General features: G+C 42.6%; 1 protein-coding gene across 1 annotated transcript in view; it reads right to left on the reverse strand.

Moving 5' to 3' along the window:
* The window catches only part of LOC308394146 (BCL-6 corepressor-like), an 89,311-nt gene that overhangs the window by 18,802 nt on the left and 46,400 nt on the right, over nt 1-24,109 (reverse strand). Inside the window, exons 4-7 of the mRNA XM_080878315.1 lie at nt 21,089-21,347; nt 16,464-16,904; nt 16,142-16,369; nt 3,375-3,730 (exon numbers count right to left, since the gene is read on the reverse strand). Of these exons, the coding sequence (XP_080734441.1) occupies nt 3,375-3,730; nt 16,142-16,369; nt 16,464-16,904; nt 21,089-21,347 (1,284 nt within the window). The remainder of the gene's footprint in view (nt 1-3,374; nt 3,731-16,141; nt 16,370-16,463; nt 16,905-21,088; nt 21,348-24,109) is intronic.

The following is a 24,109-nucleotide window of genomic DNA, read 5'->3' on the forward strand; positions in this document are numbered from 1 at the left end:
AAGGGGGAGAGGACAGTCCCCTGTGGTGCCCCTGTGTTGCTAATCACCTTGTCAGACACACACTGTGGGAGACGTACATATTGTGGTCTTCCTGTCAGGTAATCAACAATCCAGGACACCAGAGAAGCATCCACCTGCATCGCTGCTAACTTATCACCCAGGAGGGTCGGCCTGATGGTGTTGAAAGCACTGGAAAAGTAAAAAAACATGACCCTCACAGTGCTCGCCGGCTGGTCCAGATGGGTGTAGACATGATTGAGCAGGTAGATGATGGCGTCCTCTGTTCCGAGACGAGGCTGATAAGCGAACTGAAGGGGATCCAGATGTGGTCTTACTATGGGTCGCAGCTGGTCCAGGATGAGCCTTTCCAGGGTCTTCATGATGTGGGAGGTCAGTGCCACGGGCCTGTAATCCTGGGGGCCACTGGGACGAGGCGTCTTTGGTACAGGGACGAGGCATGATGTCTTCCACATCACCGGGACCCTCTGCAGACTCAGACTCAGCATAAACAGTTTATGAAAGACTCCACACAGCTGGGGGGCACAGGCCTTGAGGACAAGGGGACTCACTCCGTCTGGTCCAGCAGACTTGCCTGAGTGAAGTCTCCTCATTTGCATCTCAACCTGGTATTGAGTGAAGGTGATGGGTGGGGGAGGGGTGTCAGGAATCTCACAGGAGGCAACATGTGAAGAGAGAGGCTGGCACAGTGGTGTGGCTCTGGATTCCAGGCTGACTGCAGGTGAGGTTGTGGGGGTGGGAGCAGACACTGTGGTGTCGAATCTATTGAAAAACAGATTCAACTCGTCGGCTCTATTCTCACCTCCCTCAGCTCCCCTGCTGTTGGTTGGCCTGAATCCAGTGATGGTCTTCATGCCCCTCCACACCTCTCTCATGCTGTTCTGCTGGAGTTTCCACTCCAGCTTCCTCCTGTAATTGTCCTTAGCCTCTCTGATCTTGTCCTTTAGTAACACCTGGACCTTCCTCACCTCCTCTTTGTTGCCCCCTCTGAAAGCCCTCTTCTTGTTGTTGAGGAGGGCTTTGATGTCCTTAGTCACCCACGGCTTGTTATTTGGGTAACAATGAACAGTCTGAGCTGGAACAATGGAGTCGGTGCAGAAAGTTATGTAGTCTGTGATACACTCAGTAAGCCCATTGATGTCCTCGGCGTGAGGCTCACAGAGTGTTTCCCAGTCGGTCACCTCGAAACAGCCCTGTAGTTCCGCTATTGCCTCCTCTGACCACCTCCTAACAGTCCTGGTGGTCACAGGTTCCCTCCTCACAATTGGCACATAGCGGGGGGTGAGGTGAATCAGGTTATGATCTGACCTACCAAGTGGGGGGAGGGAGGAGGAGCTGTATGCATCCTTGACGTTAGCATACAGTAAGTCTAAATCAGATCAAAACTAACAATGCAATTACTACTACTGCACCACACTACACAACTATCAGCCAACCAGAGGATACTGGGTCCTGCAAAGAGTTAATTATTTCGACATTAAGGTTCAAGGCTGTGAGTTCAACAAGTGTTCATCGCTCAGGAGCTCTTTGGCAGAACTGCCAGATTAATGAAAAACAAAACCAAGACCAACAAACACTAAACATTCACAATATTGGCAGAAGCAATTTGATAATGGTCCTAATATATTTACATTAAAATTAACTGGTCACTTTAATAAATGAGGACATTTTCTTGATCTTTTTCCAGTGATGAAAAGTATTTTCTGTGGTATTCAAGCAGAAACAAACCTAAATATACACAAATATATTCTGTACTTTTAATCAAATCAGAAGCAGGTAGAGCTGGATGAAAATGCAGCGCTGAGCTGCTGACGCCACCGTAACAGCCTCCACCGCTTAGCAGCCAGACGGTGTGTGCGTGTTAATGTTTTTATGTGTGTCAGGGTGTTTGTGTGAGTGTGTAATGTGCGTGTGCAGGCGTCTGTCAAACGAAGCCGCTCGCCGCCACGCATCGGCAAACAGGATGCGAGCTTTGCCCTGGAGGTGTGTGTGTGTGTGTTTTCTAGCGCAGCAGACTCCAACAAGGAGGAGGAGGGCTGAGCGAGAAGAGAGAGAAAGTGTGTGCGTGTGTGAGCGTGTGTTTGTGTCCTCGCTGCCCGGAGGAAATCTCCGGTGCAGCAGCTGTCAAAACGACACAATCCTCCGCCCGCACACACACACAGTATGAACACACACACGCACACCAGCAGTACATGTGGAGAATATTATTCTTCCTTCATAACCTTCAGTCACTCCATCCCTCCCTCCTTCCTTCGCTCGCTCTCTCCTTCAGTTTAATCTGCAGCGAATTGAATTACACGCGCATGCACACACACATACACGCAGACACACATACGTCCCTGCTGAGTTTTCCCAGTGAGCTCCAATCAGGACGATAATTGCAGCGATTAACAGAGACGGAAAAGAGACGAGAGGGAGGACAAACAACAAGACCGAAAAATAGAGTGTTGGAAAACCGTCCTGGCCATTTCTGCAGAAATTATGTTTTTACTTGGACTTGTTGCCATCTTGTTTTAGTCATGTGCGACTCGTTTAGGTTTTGTCATTATACCAAGACAGTTTTATGGGTATCTTGAACTGGTTACTGGTTTTATGGGCATTTTAGCTTAGACTTCTCTTGAGGATTAGGATATCTCACACTTATCTCATAGACTTTGACTTCTAGCCATCGTATTTCAAACCTATAGGGACCATTTTGTCCAGAGAGACTGGTGGGTGTTGTGACCTGGACTTGTTTTACCAAATATAAAACAACGGTTCCAGATGCCCTTTTCTTTTCGGTCCACAGACGAGCACCTGATTTAGACACTTAGATTTTACCTTCAGCTGTGGTGTATTACTACAGATATAAAACGATATCAAGGAGTTAAACAAGCGCTCCCTCTTGACATCATCCCTCTGGGTGAGTGTGTGGGCGTTTGAGTCATTCTGAGTCACATCATTTGCATGTGTTACCATTTCTGCATTTAAGTAAACAAGAAAACCAAAAACAAACTCAATTTCTCCACATTTGTGTGCATTTGAAGGGTGCAGTTTAAATCTAAGGTGGCCTGCCTGTCTCATTATTTTTATGTGTGATGGCAAAATAAAATGAATCACACTTTTCTATTTTCATATTTTGAGAGGAAATGAGTCAGAGGTCTTGTCCTCTATTCTTTTGATGTGGCCAGTAATCCCCTTGCTAATACGCAGCGGAAGAAATAGAGCACATAAACTAAGCATATACACAGATGACCTCTTGCACTTTCTCTCAGATGCTCACAGTTCTATTCAAGGTGTCCTTCAAAAATCCATTCGTTCTAAATAAATAATAAATAAATCACATTTTATAAAGAGAAAAAAACAAAAAAACTGACCTTCCCGTTCCTTTCTTCCTCATCACTTCCACCCTCGTCTTGTCCCTCCGCCTTTGCTGCTTCTCCTCTGGTGTGTTTCGTCTTGCAGGGACGCTTGCCTTTCGGCTTGTCTGGGTCATCATCATGGCAGCGGAATGGATGGGGGTCAGGTGATGAAGAGAAAGAGGGAGGAAGAGAAGGCAAGGAAGGAAGGAAATTTGACACCTTGTGGCTCTCCTTCAACTTCTGATGCTTGTCCTGAAGGTGGAAGGAAGTGAAGGTGGCAAAAGATGTGGGAGCAGGTTGCCGAGGTACAGAGCTGGATGATTGCCGGGGTAGATGGGTAGGAGATGAGGGATGGGGGGCCATGTGGAAAACTGAAAGAAAAAACAAAAGACAAATCAGGGATGAATTGTTTCTGGTCAAAACATAAATTCTGGCAGAACTGATTCAAAATTACAAATGATATTAATAATAATTTTTTTAAAAAGTCATCAGGTATCAACTTGTTTATCGTGGTGGAAATACTTGAACAATGACTAAAAGCATTATGTTAGGTATAAAATCACTGTTTTGGCTGTGAACAGAACGCATGTCCTGCAGGTATCTGGTCACTAATTAAAGTTACATTAAAATGCTGACGGTCACAGTGATTCCAATTTATCCAGAGATAAGAATGACTTTTTATCACAATCCATCTAACAGATATCTCAGTCTTGAATCAGACGTTGTTAATTCTATTTTAGTTTTTATAAATCCTGAAGTGCAATTTATATGACGCTAGGAGAAAATATAATGGATTCAGTAATCTCTAGAAACAAATTTGTAGGTGAAAGTACAACATCCTCTTCTCTCCAGGGGAACATCCTAGGCATCTCCAGGCCGGCAGAGCGATATAACCTCCAGCGTGTCCTGGGTCTTCCTCAGGGCCTCCTCCCGGTTGGACATGGCTGGGATATCTCACCCAGGAGGCACCCTTGTCAGATGTCCAAACTACCTCAATAGGCTCCTTTCGCTGTGGAAGAGTAGCAGCTCTATTCTGAGCTGCTCTCAAATGACTGAACTCTTCATCCTATCTCTAAGGGAGATGCTAGCCACCACAACCTGACTTTGGATAAGCCAAGATAATAGATGGATGGATGAGGGTTAAAGAGACAGGATGGCTTGTTTCTGACAGAGAATATATTGAAGACCTAGAGTTGTTGTGAAAAAGTGTTTGGCCCCTTTCTGATCTCCTATTTTTTATGTTTGTAACACTTTTTTTTTCAGATCATTAAACAAATTCAAATATTAGACAACGATAACACAAGCAAACACAAAATTCACTTTCTAAACTAAGGTGTTTATTATTAAGGGGGAAAAAAATCCAAAACTACACAGCTCTGTGTGAAAAAGTGATTGCCCCCTAAACCTAATAACTGGTTAGGCCACCCTTAGCAGTGACAACTGCAATTCAAGTGTTTGTCATAACTGAGTCTTTTACAGCACTGTGGAGATTTTTTGACCTACTCATCTTGGCAGAATTATTGTAATTCAGTGAAAGTGGAGCGTTTTGGGGCATGAACCAGCTTTTTAAGGTCATGCAACAGCATTTCAATCAGATTCAGGTCAGGTCTTTGACTAGGCCACTCCAAATTCTTCAGTTTGTTCTTCTTCAGAGATGGACTGAAGTGCACTTCTTCTTGAGGTCATGAACAGATGCCTGGACATTCTTCTTAGGATGTTTTTGTAGACAGCAAAATTCCTGGTTCCATGAACCATGAATGTTGTTTCTTATGGAAGAGCCATGAACAGTGACTTTAACTGAGGCCTGCAATTCTTTGGATGTTGTTCTGGGGTCTTTGTGACCTCTTGGATGAGTCCTCACTGCACTCTTGGGGTAATTTTGGTTGGCCAGCCACTCCAGGGAAGGTTCACCACTGTTCCATGCTTTCGCCATTTGTGGATAATGGCTCTCACTGTGGTTTACTGGAATCCCACAGTTTTAGAAATGGCTTTATAATATTTTCCAGACTGATAGATCACAATTACCTTTCTCATTTGTTCCTGAATTTCCTTGGATTATGCTTGATGTCTAGCTTTTGAGGAGCTTTTGGTCTACTCCACTTTGTCAAACAGGTCCTATTTAAGTTATTTCTTGATTGACAACAGGTGTGGCAGTAAACAGGCCTAAGTATGGCTAGAAAAACGAAACTTCCAAAGATGTGATACACCACAGTTAATTTATTTTAGAACAATATGTCGTGTTCTAAGATTTTTCAGGGACTTGATGGAGATTTAGGCTGGATGGACATCAAGGATGATGATATCCCTTAGAAGTGCTGAGTTAGAGTTATGAATGAAAATGAGGACAGTTTAAAACACAGATCACACCAGATATGATAGAAAAATTAGTTCCATGGCTTTGTGTTAATGGTATTTTTTATCCAAGTTGCCAGCTGTCAACGTATGTCCAACCTAAATGTGGACGTCACTTAAAAATTGTATTCTGTTAATTGGAGTCAATACATTTTCAGGGTGACCTTAAAAATGGCCAATTTGTGCGACAAACTTAAACTTTTCTTGCAGCTTGTGATCATTCTCCTGTTTGTGCAAAGACTCTATTCATCGCCCAAAATGAGCCGCCGTCTGTCCTTCAGCCGGGGACGGGTTAGATAATAAGAGACAGAGCAAGAGAGAGCGTGAGAGAGGAACAAAGAAACACACAGCTTCCTCGCTTGAGTGGAGCAGCAAGCAAGCAGGCGTGCGAGCGAGCGAGTGAACGGGCGAACGAGGTAGCAAATAGTGGGGGAGGGGAGGAGAGAGAGAGTGCTTGCAATGTTTTCCATTGCAGACGCCTGGAGGAAACACTCACACAGAAAAACACACACATGCTGTGCCGTCTCACACGCTCACGCACACACACACAACCGCTAATGTGTAAATGCCACTGCACGCGCATGCACACAGACACACACACAGCCAGAGGTTTTTTCTGAGAGCCGACGGGGAGTCACGCCGCTTCCATCTGCTGAATTATTTATCAGCCTGGACACACACAAACTCACACACACACACACACACACACACACACACACACACACACACACACACACACACACACACACACACACACACACACACTTTATTCACCTACGTACTCATTCTCTGTGAATAGGATTAACATATACAGCACATAATGAGGGCGCACGTGAATGTGTGAAGCTACTAAACAGGAATTTATCATTTACTGGAAGCTAGTTTGCGCAGACGCACAAAATTAGAGACACGTGTAAAGACCCACACACATACAGGGCTAATACTGAGTGTGTGTGTCTGTGCGAATCCCTCTGGATGTGTCGCAGTAAAACAGCTCCTCATTTTAATCATCAAACTGCAGCATTCATTGTTTTCTCAAGCATGACATGATCATTATCTGGAATCACTGGCCACGCCCCTCTTGCAAACACCTGGTGCTTTCAGGTGCGACTGTGCATATCGATCGATCGTAGAAGAAAATTCTACTGTGTTCCCCAAGTTCCATTATCTCAGTTGTAAAGATCAGTGAACTGAATAAAACTAGGATTGAACATAGTCTTTATAGAACAGAATGGAGATGGCTATCTTTCAATATAGTTCAAAGTACACAGTAAATAGTAATTTTCCTTCAAATGCCCACGACCACACTCACTAGGAGAGGTTGCCTATAAATAATGTCACAACTGGTGACATTATCCCCAGGTCTAAAAAGTCATGAAATTGACCAACAAACGTTTTTCTTGAGCTTGTGAAGAAGAAGAGCCTTACGAATAGAATTCAACAGGAGCGTTTCTATCACTTTGTATCTTCCTCACTTGGCTTCAGGTTACAATGAGAACTTTTTAGAGTTGGAGCTTTTAATCTTTTCGCTCCTTTTGACACAATGAAGTAGTGACTCTGCTCCAATTTCCCTCCCATTATCTGAACTCTCCAATATATCTCATGGTGTTTTCACACCTTCGGTATTTAATCTGTTTTCCCCCTTGGCGCGGTTTGTTTGTGCAGGTGTGAACATAGTAATCGCACTGGGTCCAAAACAGCAGCACTGAGACCCTTTGAACAAGAGAGTTACAAATGAACTGTTACCAGTTATGTTGCAAGTTTTTTTAAATATATATTTTTGGCCCTTTTGACTAGCTTTATTGGATAAATACAGTGAATATATACTGGAAAGCGGAGGGGAAGAGAGAGGGGATGACATGCAGCAAAGGGCCACGGGCCAGACCCGAACCCGGGCTGGCTGCTTTCAACTAGGGCTGCCACGATTAGTCGAAGAGTCACGATTACGTCGACGATTTCGTCAACGATTTCGTCAACGACTGATTTGATAGTCGATGCGTCGTTTGAAGCTTTATGAGATCACAAAAGACGCAGGGATAAGTAGTAGGATTTAAGAGTGTAATAATGGACTGAAACAGAAGATGGCAGCACTGCATGTACAAGGATGCCAGCTGCCGTTAAACCCCGAAGAAGAAGAAACTGTATCACAGAATTAATAGCGCAGCCCAGCTCAGTTTCCAACAATGGTGGCTGCTAGTTAGTTTTAATATTACTCTTATTATTCTTTCTGGGTCACAAAATAAACGTTTAACATATTTTCAGACGAGAATGTAGCCGTGTAAATCTCAAATATCTGCTCAGTTTATCAAGACACCACATATTTTCAAAAGCGCTCCGACGTTTTCGGAGACGTCTGTTACCCACTAGCTCGATAGCTAGCCGGGGGCAAGGCTCACTAGAGCCCGTGAGAACAATGGACTCCCGGCAAATCGTTTTCAAACCCACCACTACTCAGGTTAAACATATATAAGTCACTTAGATAACTTAAATATGTTATTATTTGGCTTTTTGTAGTATTTTATTTGTTCCTGAGTAAATCGGTTTGGCTGAGATTAAACTTCTAGTTTTTACACAGCTGAATAAACGTCAAGCAGACAAATGATTATCAGAAGTGTGAGATGCTGGAGAATATACTCCGGTGTCCTGTTATATTTTAGATAGCAAGGAGTTTATTAAACTTCACCAAAACAATCTGCAAATTTCATTAAAATTTAATAAACTATCATCTTGTCTTTATTTTTAGTTAGCACATACCTTACACACTTAAAGCTGTAAGCTAATGATAGTTATATAAGAGCAGATGCATGCTTGTGCAGTAAGCTGTACTTTTACGTCCAATGGATGCATGATCTGATTAGTCGACTAATCGCTAAAATAATCGGTGACTAGTCGACTATCAAAATAATAGTTTGTGGCAGCCCTACTTTCAACCATGCGGAACATGGTCGCTCGTTCATCCGACTGAGCCAAACCGGCACCCTAGTATGTTGTAAGTTTGAGCTAAAAAACTTACTTGTATGCTTTGCATTCTGGAATACTGAATTGCACTATGATGTACAAAGTTGTGTATGGACCAGCAACTAGCTGTGAGATGAACATGAATTCTCAGTGTTCTCGGATACATCAGAAGACTGCAATGTGTTCCTGTATTTACTTTTGTTGCTCCCAACCCAGACATCTCAGTAATAAGCGGACTGAACATTCTCACGTATTTCATTGTCATGTATTTTGGTTAACTTTGAGTTCACTCTGATTTTTCTCTGTGTGAAAACAACCCAAACCACATGGAAAAGCTACAAGGTTACAAACTCACCAACTGATTCAGACCAAAGTAATCAAACTATAGATATGAAAACACCCTCAAAGAGTGATCCCAGATAAGGGTAGGGTGTCTGGTTGTCTGGTCTGGTACAACTCCCCTGTGGCTGTGAATGCAGCACTGGTCAATCTCATGGTCCACATTATCATCCTCTATAAACAAGATAAACTCTTTTACTTGGGGCAGCAACTCTCCTGCATCATAGAAGAACTTATCTGCTCTTTTCCTGCAGAGAATTATGGACTCAGACTAGAAATGTTGACACTCATATTAGTTGCTTCATACTCTGCTTCAGACGTCCCAGTATGTGTCAAAAGTATGTTCTGAGGCCTACAGAACCAGACCATCTGCAAAAATCAGATGCTATCCTGAAGTTCCCAAAATGGACACTCTCCACTTCCCAGCTATGCCTGAGATCCTGTCCATGAATAACAGAAATGGCAACAAGGGACATCCTCTATGGAGTTTAACACCCACCAAGACATGCTTGATATTATGTCAAGGCTTGCTTATACTGAGGTATGACCACAGGTAACTGTGACTCATGAAACCTGTAGTTATACAGTTAAGAGGACCTCTTACTTCACCTCAGGGAACCTGGAAAAAAATATTCTCCAAATTTATAAGACACATGCAGACTTGATTGTCAAACTCCCATGATCCCATGGGTACAGAGTAGGGGTGCAACGATATTCGTATCGATATTGAACCGTTCGATACAGTGCTTTCGGTTCGGTACGCATATGTATCGAACAATACAATTTTTTTCAATTTTTTTTTTTCAATTTTTTTTTTTTTTTTTTTTTTGTGTCCCGTTTGGATCTATAGCCATCAGAATTGTTGTCTTGAGGCCAAGAAAGATGCCAAGAGGATTTATTTTAAGTGGATCATCATATTGGTCCATTTGATTGACCTTTATTATAATTATGAATTTATTTTATTTTCAGTTGCAAACGGGACAGACATGACTGTGGGATAGGACAGGGGGAAAGAATGAAAGAAAGAGGGGGAGAGAAAGAAAGAAAACCAAAGGGGAGAAAAAAAAAGAACAATACAAAATTTGTAATTTATTTGATCAACTTTCCTTCTGACGATGCTGTCTGTGTTGAGCGCTCAGTGAATCTGCATTTGACTACTCCGCCTAGGCTCGAGAGTGCAGCCTAGGCGGAGTAGTCGAACGCAGATTCACTGAGCACTCAACACAGACAGGATGGTCAGAAGGAAGAGCGCAGGGCAAGCTAGCGAGACAGAAGTGGACCTCCCCACCCTCATTCAGATCTGGCGTTTGGAATTATTTTGGTTTTCATGTGACGTATGACCCTGAAGGTAAGCGAGTCATGGACTAAAGTAAAACAGTATGTTGGATGTGCCATGCAATGCTCAATTACATGGGTGGGAGCTAGTGTGTTAGCGCAGTTAGCTCGTTAACGTGTTGGCCGTCTAGCCCCTCTGTATAGGGTAGCTCGTTAACGGAGATTTGCCGTGTTGTGGCGTTAAGGTTATTTCAACGAGATTAACCTGAAAGCACTAGTGGGAACACAACGAATATGACTGCACATTTACACCGACATCATCCTAGTGCAAAGACAAAAACAACAAGCATGCATGCTACAAACTTTAGCCGAGTCATTTAGACAGCTGTTAGCACAGGATTCTCCTTATGGAGACCTGATATGTTTAATATGCTGCTGAGAATATAGCCCAGAAGAAGCGGATAGTATAGCTTTTATTTTGGAAAGAGACATTTCTCTGTAATAAACTCTCTTTTCCAAAGATGAGTGATTCCTCAATCAGATACAGGGCTCGCAATATCGCTAGCCCGACGTCCCGGGGCTATCTCTCCCCTGCCTGTCGGGCTATTGTAGGAAGGAAAAATATATGTCAATGCTTTTGCATTCTTTCAGAAATGTAGCTGGGTAATTATGTCATTGGGTGAGCCACTGTCAATATGTGACATATTGAAATCGTGTTTGAATTTGCGCTTGTTTTTTTGCTTTCACTTTGCAATCGTGCGAACTGTGTATAGAGAGCGACAGCACTGATCTGTGAGTGATGATAATTTGTGCACCAATTCCTCTGACATAGTCTTATTAATCGTTAGCTTACTATGCAAACATGACAAGTGAAATCTCCCGCAGCTTAAACATGTGAGAGGTTGATCGCGCAGAGAATCGCTGAGCTTATGTGAGTGCGGCAGGATATATACAGTGGGGCAAAAAAGTATTTAGTCAGCCACCGATTGTGCAAGTTCCCCCACTTAAAATGATGACAGAGGTCAGTAATTTGCACCAGAGGTACACTTCAACTGTGAGAGACAGAATGTGAAAAAAAAATCCATGAATCCACATGGTAGGATTTGTAAAGAATTTATTCGTAAATTAGGGTGGAAAATAAGTATTTGGTCACCTCAAACAAGGAAAATCTCTGGCTCTCACAGACCTGTAACGTCTTCTGTAAGAAGCTTTTCTGTCCCCCACTCGTTATCTGTATGAATGGCACCTGTTTGAACTCATCATCTGTATAAAAGACACCTGTCCACAGCCTCAAACAGTCAGACTCCAAACTCCGCCATGGCCAAGACCAAAGAGCTTTCGAAGGACACCAGGAAAAGTATTGTAGACCTGCACCAGACTGGGAAGAGTGAATCTACAATAGGCAAGCAGCTTGGTGTGAAGAAATCAACTGTGGGAGCAATCATCAGAAAATGGAAGACATACAAGACCACTGATAATCTCCCTCGATCTGGGGCTCCACGCAAGATCTCATCCCGTGGGGTCAAAATGATCATGAGAACGGTGAGCAAAGATCCCAGAACCACACGGGGGGACCTGGTGAATGACCTGCAGAGAGCTGGGACCAAAGTAACAAAGGTCACCATCAGTAACACACTACAATGGCAGGGAATCAAATCCCGCAGTGCCAGACGTGTTCCGCTGCTGAAGCCAGTGCATGTCCAGGCCCGTCTGAAGTTTGCCAGAGAGCACATGGATGATACAGCAGAGGATTGGGAGAATGTCATGTGGTCAGATGGAACCAAAGTAGAACTTTTTGGTATACACTCAACTCGTCGTGTTTGGAGGAAGAAGAATACTGAGTTGCATCCCAAGAACACCATACCTACTGTGAAGCATGGGGGTGGAAACATCATGCTATGGGGCTGTTCTTCTGCCAAGGGGACAGGACGACTGATCCGTGTCAAGGACAGAATGAATGGGGCCATGTATCGTGAGATTTTGAGCCAAAACCTCCTTCCATCAGTGAGAACTTTGAAGATGAAACGAGGCTGGGTCTTCCAACATGACAATGATCCAAAACACACCATCCGGGCAACAAAGGAGTGGCTCCGTAAGAAGCATTTGAAAGTCCTGGAGTGGCCTAGCCAGTCTCCAGACCTCAACCCCATAGAAAATCTGTGGCGGGAGTTGAAAGTCCGTGTTGCTCGGCGACAGCCCCAAAACATCACTGCTCTCGAGAAGATCTGCATGGAGGAATGGGCCAAAATACCAGCTACTGTGTGTGCAAACCTGGTAAAGACCTATAGTAAACGTTTGACCTCTGTTATTGCCAACAAAGGTTATGTTACAAAGTATTGAGTTGTATTTTTATTATTGACCAAATACTTATTTTCCACCCTGATTTACGAATAAATTCTTTACAAATCCTACCATGTGGATTCATGGATTTTTTTTTCACATTCTGTCTCTCACAGTTGAAGTGTACCTCTGGTGCAAATTACTGACCTCTGTCATCATTTTAGGTGGGGGAACTTGCACAATCGGTGGCTGACTAAATACTTTTTTGCCCCACTGTATTTCACTACGATGACCTGGATGATTGAGAACCTTCACAGACAGATTTTAGTTCTGCTGAGCCAAATAAGACAGGTCAGGGTGAAGAAGTGACAGCCAAAGAAAAGCTTACCACAAAACGGAGAAGTTATGACAAATCAGACTATAAGGCAAAAAGAAAGTGCAGCTTTATGGTTTCATGGACAAAAGAATTTCTGTGGCTGCAATATGACGAGCTAAAAAACAACACGCACAAGGGTTAGGGTTAAATTTAAAAACTGTACTTTTGTGTTAAAATATATATTTATAATTTTAATAAATGACAAATTAAAAAGGCATGAACATTTTTTTTGTATCGAAAAAATATCGAACCGTGACACCAAAGTATCGAACCGAACCGTGAATTTTGTGTATCGTTGCACCCCTAGTACAGAGCTTTCCCACTGTTCCAAGGTGGAATTTTTTGGAGAAGGAAAAGAGGGTCCAAGCTTCCGTCTCAGCTTTCTCCAACAGGCTGAACAGTGTGTTACCATGACAATTGAATCACATATGAGGGAACCCTTTTGCAAATGAGAACCACAATCTCTCCCAGCTACCTCATAGGTACTGTTCCAGATGTTCATGTATCCCTGAAAAGGTGTGTCTGAAGACTGCCCAACAATTTCTAGAGCTTTTAGGGGGAAACTTTTGCAACTTTTGCCCAGATATTCAGCAAGTTTTCAGTCTCTGCTTCCTTTGGTAAACTTGACCAACAACAGTGTTGTTGCAGGAAGGAAGGAGCTTTTCAAAGTACCACTTCCACCACATGGCAGTATTCACAATGTGCACCAGCAACTCCCCGACCAAAAATACCAAGCCCTGCTTTCCCTTCCTGAGTTTCTGAATGGTTTACTGGAACCTCTTTAAGGCCAACAAAAAGTCCTTCTGTATAGCCTCTGTTTTTGTCACGGCAGCAGTCTTTCTCGACCCCAGGTATTGGTGGTTTTTCAGGAGTCCCCTGGCCCAACAAAATTTGAAAGTACTCTTTCTACAGCCTGATGGCTTCTATTACCACCAACAACCATTAGTGGTTTCTTAGGTTACCACCAAGATTCACACCAATGACTGTCCTACGGGCTGCTTCTTAAATTGAGTATCATGGCCCAGTCAGATTCCATGTTACCCCATACATGCAGGAGGAGTTCTTATATGGCTTCAGTCTTATATAGAATGAGGCGTTTTTCATAAAAACAATATTACCTTATTTTGAGTGTAATGACAGAAAGACATGTCAATAAAGTTGGGAAGTGCCTGAAAAATCATTGGTGCTATAAAGAAACAATTGGAGGGCATTGTTATTAAGTTAACTGACTACATATCATTAATACGACTGGGTATAAAAAGAGCATCCATGAGAGGCAGATTTCACCAGTCTGTAAAAAATTGCAGTTATTAATAGTTTATCAATATAAAATTGAAAAGAGTTGAAGATCTCTCATATAACATACACAATATCATCAAAAGATTCACTGAATTTGGAGGAATCTCTGTGTGTGAGGAAAAAGGCTTAAAATCAGTAATGAATGCTTCTGATCTCTGGGCTGTCAGGAAGCACTGCATTAAAAACAAAGATAATTCTGTCATGAAAACCACCTTATAGACTCAGGAACGCATCCAGAAATAGATAAAAAGAGTTTACCATGCCATCCACCATTGCAGGTTAAAGCTCTATCATGCAAAGAAGCTTTATGTGAACATTATACAGAAATGGGCAAAAGCTCATTTAAAATTGAGGCAAAATGGAAAACTGTTCTGTGATCAGACACATTGAAATAGTTTTTTTTTTGTTTTTTTTTTAAACATGGAACACACAGCATCCTCTGGACTAAAAGAAGGGGGACCATCTGGCTTGTTATCAGTGCTCAGTTCAAAAGCCTGCGTCTCTGATGGTATGGTGGCATATTAGGCCATCAGTGCTAAATGCAATAAACAGGTTTAGAGCAACATATGTTCCCATCTAGACAATGTCTTTATCAAAGAAGGCCTTGCCTATATCTTCAAAGTGCTTTAAGTCATTGGTAAAGTTAATCTTCTGGACAACAAAAACTGACATACAGTCAACAATCAGTGTGAGCAAAATCCTTGCAGTGCATGCTTTGGTAAATATAACTGCTCAGCGCTCCCAGCAAACTCCACGACAGCAGAAAAGTAACCATAAGCAGCCAATGGCTGTTCAAATTAAACACCTAAATTATTTCATAAATCTGGTGTACCACAGGGTGCTCCATTTGGTCCATTCCTATTTTGATGTAAATGGATCACATTTAAATCAATGCTTTTGATTGTATCATCTTGACAAATCAAGTTCCAACAGCATTCAAATGTGCTGCATTTGGGTTTATTTAAATTAATTACGTGTTGGTCTGCAATAATTCCAACTTGTTTCTCCTAAAAAGTAATAGCTTTACAGACCTTGTTATCAGCATCATTAGCATGTAGTAAATTTGCAGATCTTAGGCAAGTGCATGAAATCAGCAGAGACTTTGTAAGTCAGATGCACCAATACCACCACCACCACCACTAATGGCAGGTTTGGATTTAATTGGATTTATTTGGTTTGAGTTAAAGTGAATTTGACATCCTGAAGAGAACAAGCACAGACTGTGAGTGCCACTCCGAGCAGCCTTCAACAAACAGAGCAAGGAGACAAGGAGGAGGAGGCTGCTAACACATTCCCTATGTATTACTGCGAGTGTGACAGCTCCATCTGGGAGATGTTAGACGGCTATTAGCACGCCACGAGGCCGCACGGGTTCATACACACACAGATTTACACACACGCTCACATACACATACGTCGTTGGTGTAATTCCACTCGTGTGCTCCGGCAATCACAGAGAGAGGAAAAAGAGCTGTGAGGGAGAGACGAGAGGGGGTGGAGGAGGAAATGGAGAGGTGGAGGACTGATGACAGCAGAGAGACGCAGAGAGAGATTTCATCAGCACGAGCAGCAACAGCAGCAGAGCTTTCTGCTCTGAACCCACAGCTCTGCCTTCAGAATAAAAGTTGTTAGAGGTCTGCCGCTGACACATAAATGTGTGCCTCATGCAGCGTGGGTTAGAAGTGTGGTTTAATAAGTGAAACAAGTCCAAATCATCATGAAACTTGACATGGGCTGTCAGCTTATAGACATGTCTCTACTCGTGTCTAAACACATTTTATTCTTTAGTTTCCAGTTTCACAGTACATTAAATTTTTTTATTGTTCTTTAGTCGGATCCTGAATACACGTAGAATCATCTGAGGCAAAGTGTCAAGTTTAAAGAGCAAAATTTGAGGGTTTACCTCTCGTTCCATCCCTTCTCATAAATGTGGGCTCACACCAGCCTTCGCTGATGTCTGACCTCGCCCTGATGGATGGGACATCTGTTCTGAACTTCCTGTTGGCCTCTGCTGATCTCTGACCAGTGGGAAGCCATTGGTTGAACTCCCCGGGTAGGCGGGGCTTGTTGAGCCGAAGGCCATTCAACTCGATGCAGACCTTCAGCTTCTTCACGTCTTCCAGAGATGACTCTGTAATCAAGACCAGTGAGTCAGTAGGAGAAGACTCCAGCATCCCAACAGAAAAAGATAAAATCACAGACATGAAGACTTTCTGAATTCTTACCATTTGTGAATTTGGCTTTCTTGCTCAGATTTTCCGTCCCCTCCTCCACCTCCATCTCCTCCTCTCTGTCCTCCTCCCTCCCTCTCTTCAGCCGGCTGTTTATGATGCTGCTCTGATGGAAAGGCTCAAGGCTGAAGATACGCCGCCGACTTATCTCCATATTCAGATTCGAACCTGTGAGGCCTGGGCTGGACATAAGGGTGGAGGTGTTTCCCTGAAACAGGCCTCTGGATGGGGGGAAAAACCTTTGTTGTTGTTCTGTCTGTGAGCCAAAACAAGTGTTCTCTGTCTTTTTCTCCTGACCAGTTCCTCTTTCATGTTCATTCTTTTTCTCTTTCTCCATAAAGCCATCATTCTTCTCCTTGGGGATGGGAAGGTTGTCGGAGTTGCAACAAAGTGGCAAGACAGGGAGGTGGTTGTGAGGGCAGGGAGAGTGTAAACCTGCATGAAAAACAAAAAAAACAAACAAAAAATGTACATCTTAGTTTAACACCACTATTCATGTACAGGGCCTGAATCTTAAAATGACTGAGGGAAGACACTAACTACTGAAAACACATTGGCATAATTTGTAATAGTTTGAAGACACTGATTTCAATAAGTGATTTAAAGAAGAAGAAGAATGCACAGAAAAGACAGACAGCTAAGATTTTTGGTGGCGCTCCATAAGCCAAATGAAAATAGTTGCATTCAGTGCCAACAGACCTTGCATTATTAGTTACAACCAAAGACAACGACAGTTAGAGCTATGCATTCAGGTTGGTCAACTGGAGACAACTGATGTCAGTCGGTTAGTATTATTTCCAGTTGTTTCTGGGGTGTTTTTTTGTCATTTTACTTTGGAAAGTTTATGGCCTGCCTCTTACGAAATGTGACTTGGTAAATAATTGATCTAAAAAAACCTCAACTGAGACCATACATTAAAAACTGGAAGTTAGACTTAGGCGATATTACAGTATATGTGTTCTTGTTGCTCTTAACTGAACCAAAACCTACACAGCTGTGTGCCCTCATCATTTAACAGCATATGTTATCCCAACTTCCTTTATTTATGGTCTGCAAGCAGAGGAGTCCTTCATCTTGCAGCTTAATTTCAGGGGTTTATCCAGCTGCTTTCTTATAATTTTATTTGAAACATTTTTAATCTTCCCCTGGACACCACCACCACTGACCCAGATGGCATCCAGGACCTTCTGAAAAACCAGGGAAAAATGATGCCTTAACCTCATCTTCATCTTCAAGTGTCCTGATTTACCTTTTGCTTGTTTTTTGTCCCCATAAGGAAGCTGAGTCCTCACAAAGTGAGCAATACAAACACAGCTGTGTTCTGTTTTTCCGCTGAGAGGATCAAAGACAGGCGCCTTATACTCTCCCTCATCTTTTATGTCTCTCGCTCACTCTTTCCATCTTCATCTTCACATTTTCTCTTCTTCTCCTCATTCCTTTCTTTCTCTCTTCTGTCATCTTTTTTATTCTTCTTTCATCCTGTCTTTAATCATCCCGCCTCCCTATCTTTCTCCCTCCATATATTCCCATGCTCTCTCTTCTCTGAATCATCTGACTTGCCCTGCTTCCCGTTGCTTCCAGGCACATTATGCGCTATGGCAACGGGCCATCAAAGCAATCGTCATGGAAACGTTGTTGTCTGGCTGCGTGCACTAAAGACCGCCGCTTAGCACGCACACAGAGAATAAAACTGCCCTGAGAACAGCAGCGGCAGATTTGAGCAACTCTTGATTTTCCCGAAAACTTTTTAAGTTGCTGATTTGAATTTTGTCAAAAAAATACTTTCAATGTTTCTGAGATCCTTTCATTAGTTTAGGATTTCATTAAAAATCTTTTTTTGCAGCAGAGGTCAGCAATAATCTGACATAAAATCCCCTCCCAAAAAGTTGCCATATGTAAGGCAACACTATAATTCAAATGGAAAATGTTTGCATTCAAGGAAATGATTTTTGCACAGTCACAAAGTCAGATATATTTATAAAGGAGGCTTCCCCTAATCCTAAAATGTAATCCCACATTGCCTATAAAGCCATAAAAGCACAACTGTATCACCTTTCTGACAAAGCCAGCAAAACTGAAAATGCAGTAAGGCAGTAAAAGCACAACAGTGTATAGATGTTCACCGGTCTTTTATTTATTTGCTCTGTAGAAGCATGAGCCTGAACTTGTGTGACAGATCGAGAGATACTGGCTGGATATAGTGGGGGTCACCTCAACATGTTGCACTGGTTCTGAAACCAATCTCCTAGAGAGGGAATGGAGAGGGGATTTCCAAGGCTGAGAAGCAGCTACAAAGGGCAGGTTCACCTTTATTCCCTTTGCAGATCAGGGAACAAGCTCTGACTATTCTTTCACTTGTGTGTCAAGCAACAGTTAGGAGTACCTGAACCTTTACACAGTTCTTGGGTTGGGTGCTGGAGAGCGCACAATAGGTGATAACGGTGAAACCTGGAGGGGTTAGATTTGGAGAAACAGCCTGCCTGATCTGAACATGAGTGGTCTTCTGTGCTAACTACAGATGTGCAAAACAAACACGGTGTTCATGCATATGAGTGTTATTCAATACACATGGCACCAAGACACCTTTGGCTGCACATCAATAGTCAATACTGTAATAGAATAATTGGCTTTGCACGGCTGGGCCCCTCGGATGAAGACAGGAGAAGAGCTGACAGCCGATTGCAACCTGGTGATGCTTTGCATCAAGTAACAACGGTGGAGGAGGATGCTGGAGAGGCCTGGTGTGCCCAGTTGTGTAGGAAGGATACATTGTACGTGTCTAGCAGAAGTCGTGGTCCAGAAGATCTTCAAATTCCACCAGAACATCAAAGACCAGCAACACCGAGTCCAAACAGGCCAGGTCTGCCTCTATGTTGCTAGGGTCTGTAGCAAGATGGTAGGTGCTTTCTGTAGCAGAAATCCCCAAACCCAATTAGGGACACCACAAGTTAAAAATGAGTCCTATCAAACTTATCTATCTTGTGGGGCTCTGGAAGAAGCTTACTACTACCAGCATACCAAGTGGAAAGTTGCTCTAGCAGTAGCTGAAGCAAATACATGGTTATGGAAGAAGTGGGGATCAGGTAGAGGACTTGATTGTAAGGGCAGAAGTTACTGGTTGCTGAAGTTTTCAAAGCACTCCTCTCTGGCAGGCCCCTGGGGCTGGATGATATTTGCCCTGAGGTCCTTAAAGCTCTGGCTGATGTGGGTTTTTCCTGGTTGACACGCTTGAGCCTACATTTGATCACATCCCTCAGATGTTCTGTCCGAGTATGCTTAGGGAGAATGGGGTATCTGGCTCACTTTAATGGCTTATAAGTTCCCTGTTCAGACTGTCAGACTCGTTGCTGGTGGATAAGGAGAACACTCCATACTTATAACACAACCACAGTTTTGCAGAGCCTTTGCAGAGCCTACCACGTTCCCTTTGTAACTGTCTGACACTTTTATCAGCATTCATACTTTTCTTCCCCTCACCCCTATCCATTTGGGGTAGATGGCTGGTTCTGCTGGCGGTGTTTTCCTATTGAAAAGGAGTTTTTCCTTCCCACCGTTGCCAATTATTAAAGATTTTTGTAGGTTTTGCATTTTGTTTTCGTTACATATATGAGTCTTTATATTGAGACAATGAGTGTACTCTTACCGATAAATAAACTGTAAAAAACAACAACAAAAAAACCCCTGCTAAAATGTTGAAAATGCTCAGGAGGAATCTACGGCACTGGTCAGGTCAACCACAATAGTCAGAGCCTGCACCAGCGCAGTGTGTAGTTACAAAGACACACTTTAGGATATGTTGTAGGGTTTCAGAGGGGCGTGTGGTTACAACGTATCTACAGTGTAGCTTTAACACAGAACTAAAAATTGTAATTTTACACTGCAAACAAAATAAACTGCTATATACTCAAGAATGACTCAATCTGAAACAAAAAAACAAACAAAAAACTGACAGCAGGTTAAACATAAGAATCCAGCCATGAGTAACACAACTGAACCTTAAAATGTCTCAGATTTCAGCCTGTGGAGCTGTGACTGCAAGAAATGCAAGTTAAAAATGACTTAAAGTGAATCATCACAGTCAGACTTGTTTGGTTAGTTTGAAAAACTCATTGAAACAAGCCAAAACCGACCACCTAAAAAACACCTACTGAATGATCCTGAAATAGCGTTTTGGGACTTTTTTTGTTTTTAGCAGCGTGAACCGAGCGTGAAACAAAACAAATCGGGACTCTGCGCTTAAAACTTTTACTTTTAAAAATGTGGAAGAGAAACCGCTGATGGTTTGCGTGTGCGACTGAACGGGCACGCTTGGCTTTCTAGAGAAAATGAGGGCAGCGGTTCGCTCAGTTTAAAAGGAGAGAAGTGCACCCAGAGTTCAAATGTGTGCGTGTATGTGAGATACACACACACACAAACAGACACACACACACAGATGGAGAGAGAGCACAAAAAGGAGAGAAAGAGACAAAGAAATTGAGCGACTTCAAGCGAGTGAGATCAACTGGAAAAAAGAAAGGCGTGTGTTTTTATGTCTTTGTGGGTCTGTGATGTGTGCATGTGTCTGTGTGCGTGTGCATGTGTGTGCGTCATCCTGCAGAACTCTCAGGAAATCCTCTTACCTCTTGGAGCCTCAGCAGCGGCTGCAGTGGGAGTTCTTCCTCCTCCCCCTCCTCGCCTCCCTTCACTCTGCTGGCAGCGTTCCCAACCCGCCTCATCTGTCTTCTTCTCCCCCTCCTCCTCCTCTTTTTCTTCTTCTTCTCCCTGCTGGCCTTCTGCCAGCTCCTTCTCCACTTCTTCTTCATCTCCTTCTCCTCCTCCTCGTCCTCTGTCTCCATCTTTCTCTTTCAGCTCCAGCTCGGAGAAGCGAAGCATGGCACGCTGAGAAAAACAGAAAAGCACATATGAGAGTTTGCGTCGGTCGAGCCTGAAACACGACTAAGTGTCAACATGTTGCTTTAGCCTGGAGGCGTTTGGACCCTCTTGACCTTCATTACACATCTTAAATTTATTATTTCCCCAGAAACCAACCAGCACTCCTAAAACTGGATGGATCAGTACATTAATTAGTCCACTTATTCTGATTGATTTAGCCAACAGACAGCAGCTTATTCAATGAAACAAACAAACACACAAAAAAACAAAAAACAAGTGAGCTCAATAAAAAATGAAGGATAGAGGACTAGTTAAAAAAATTTAGATTGATCAAGCAGCAAAGTCTGGAGATAAAAATGTTAAATGTCCACATTTATGAAATAAACTTGTTTACAGCTTGATACAACGACTGTGTTGGTCTCTGTAGCTAATGTTCTCCTTTCCAAAGACTGTACTCAAAGTTTGCATTCTTAGGGACGTGGCCTCTTTGACTGATAGGTGGGTGGCGACACAGGTGGCTCTGGCTGCTCAGCTATCTGGAGTCCTTGAATTGGACCTCTGGACTATCTAACCAATGATGGGCTGCTGTGTGGTTAACTGTACTAACAGAGAAGAACACTGAGCTCCAGTTTTTGATTTTACTTCACACTAATTTGAAGGTATCTGTGTTTGTGTGTTTGTGTGATGCTTCCATACGGACTGTAGATGCAGCTTGCAAAACAAACCACCTGATATGAGGAGAAAAATTACAACTTGACCTTCTCGTCCAAAGATGGTCATTTCTGGCTTCAGAAAACCAACAGGACAACAAAGTAAACATATAGTAGGGTTGATGCTTTAAAAATTAGAGTCATAAAGAATCTTTTACATGGAGTTTATGCAGTACATACTGAGTTGATACCTGAGTTTTTAGAACCCTGGGCTTTTAATGTAAAGCATCATCCACACACGGTGAAGCAACATGGCAACCAGAGATGTAAGAAAGTCCATGACATTTACTGACTTTTCGTGATAATGGAGGACACATTTGCTGGCGTTGGATTGGTCTAGAGTTAAACTGTTCATTAAGTTACACAATTAAAGCGACTACCAATAAGTGCTAAGGATACCGCCAATATATGACTGGGTAGTAAATACTAGAGGGTTACCTAGGCAACCAGATTGAAACCCTGTGTGGACGGGGGTTTAGGCCCATCAAAACTGGAGTCATGCAGCGTTACTGTTTTGTTTCCATGTGAATATACGAAACCAAACAACCAGTACAGCACAGGTTTGATCTGTTTTCCTTGTTTTCAGTAATACATATTATTAAATGTAAACATTTCAGGAGTTTCAAATGAGGTAACTAAGGATGAAAGTGATCCCTATGAACCCAAAGCTGTGGTACTTTCAATATTGACCAGCTAACAAGCACTCGGTGCTGCTCCCAGGCAGACTTCCATGAGCTAGCCAATCAGAAGAAAGTGAACTTTTAATGAGGGCTTTAAGACACAGGACCCTAATACGGAGTGTGAACTGAGGAGATATATAAAGGGCTAGTATATAATACATGCGGATTATTCTGTACTGTCATTCAGAGTCCATCTTGGCATAGAAATATACGCAAGTAATTTTCAGGTAACATAATGAGCCCGCTAGAGGTTAGAGGTTTGTTTATTTGACAAATCTTAATCTTTTTAGATTTTGGGTCACCTTCCAGCTCTCAGGAAGAAGAGCTTCTGCTTTTGAACTGGATCCTGTTCACATTTGGTATTTGACCTCTTTCAGTCAATATTTGTAGGATTGGTCCCTAAAAAAGAATCAGCATTTGGTCGCCATCACCTTCCCTTCTTGACCTCTAACTCCGGACTTTCAGTGATCCTCACAGGCGGCGGCAGCTGTCAGCCAGAGGTACTCACCTCTGTTTCTCTGTGGCAGCTGGAGCCTCGAGAAGCTTCATGATTTCACTGCCTCAGAACACAAACACACCACAAATCCTAAACACTCAGAAGTCGCTCTGTGACCCCCCGACTCTGCTGCTTTGAAAGATAAAAAATACTCCCTGCTGGCATTGCAACAGACAAACGCAGAGAAATATGTGAAGCTGCTCCAAACAAACAGTGAACAGGTGCTGCTGGGATGAAGTCCAGAAAACAGCATCATATTTTGGAGAATCTTTCTTTCCTTCAAACGATCAACCAAAGGCAGCAAATTTAATGCATTTCTGTAAAATAACTGCATATGCTGTTAGTGACCAATCATTTATGACCAAGTACACTCATACTTTGATTCCTTTCAGGAAGCTTCAAACACAACAAAGTCCCTCAGTTCTTCTCCTCACAATCTGTCAGATTGTTTTTTTCAGTTCAACTGGGATCACAGTTTGCTTGAAACTTTTAGCATTTACACCTCAACTCCTTTCAGCATGTTCATCTCTTTTCATTTTTTTTTTTAACTTTATCTAACCTCTTTCACCTCTAACGCTTTCAAACTCAGCGCAATGATTTTGAATTTAGGGTTTTTAAAATCAGTTCATTCATTCATTTGAACTATGGATTAACAGTTCTGTTTAATAAAATCATAGTTCAGTGTTGGTATTTATGTATATGTCTGTCTCCACTTGGGCTTGTTTAACGTCACCTGTACGTAACTTAATGGTCAACAAAATTTTTATCCCTGCGTATTGTGTGACAGAATTTTATTTGAGTCACCGCAAAATACAGAATAAGGATTTTGAAAAAACACTGAAATCCTGGCAAAAATACCTACTTGGCTTGATTCGATGCAGC

Source organism: Rhamphochromis sp. 'chilingali', assembly GCF_963969265.1.
Source record: "Rhamphochromis sp. 'chilingali' genome assembly, chromosome: 3".
Classification (NCBI taxonomy): Eukaryota; Metazoa; Chordata; class Actinopteri; order Cichliformes; family Cichlidae; genus Rhamphochromis; species Rhamphochromis sp. 'chilingali'.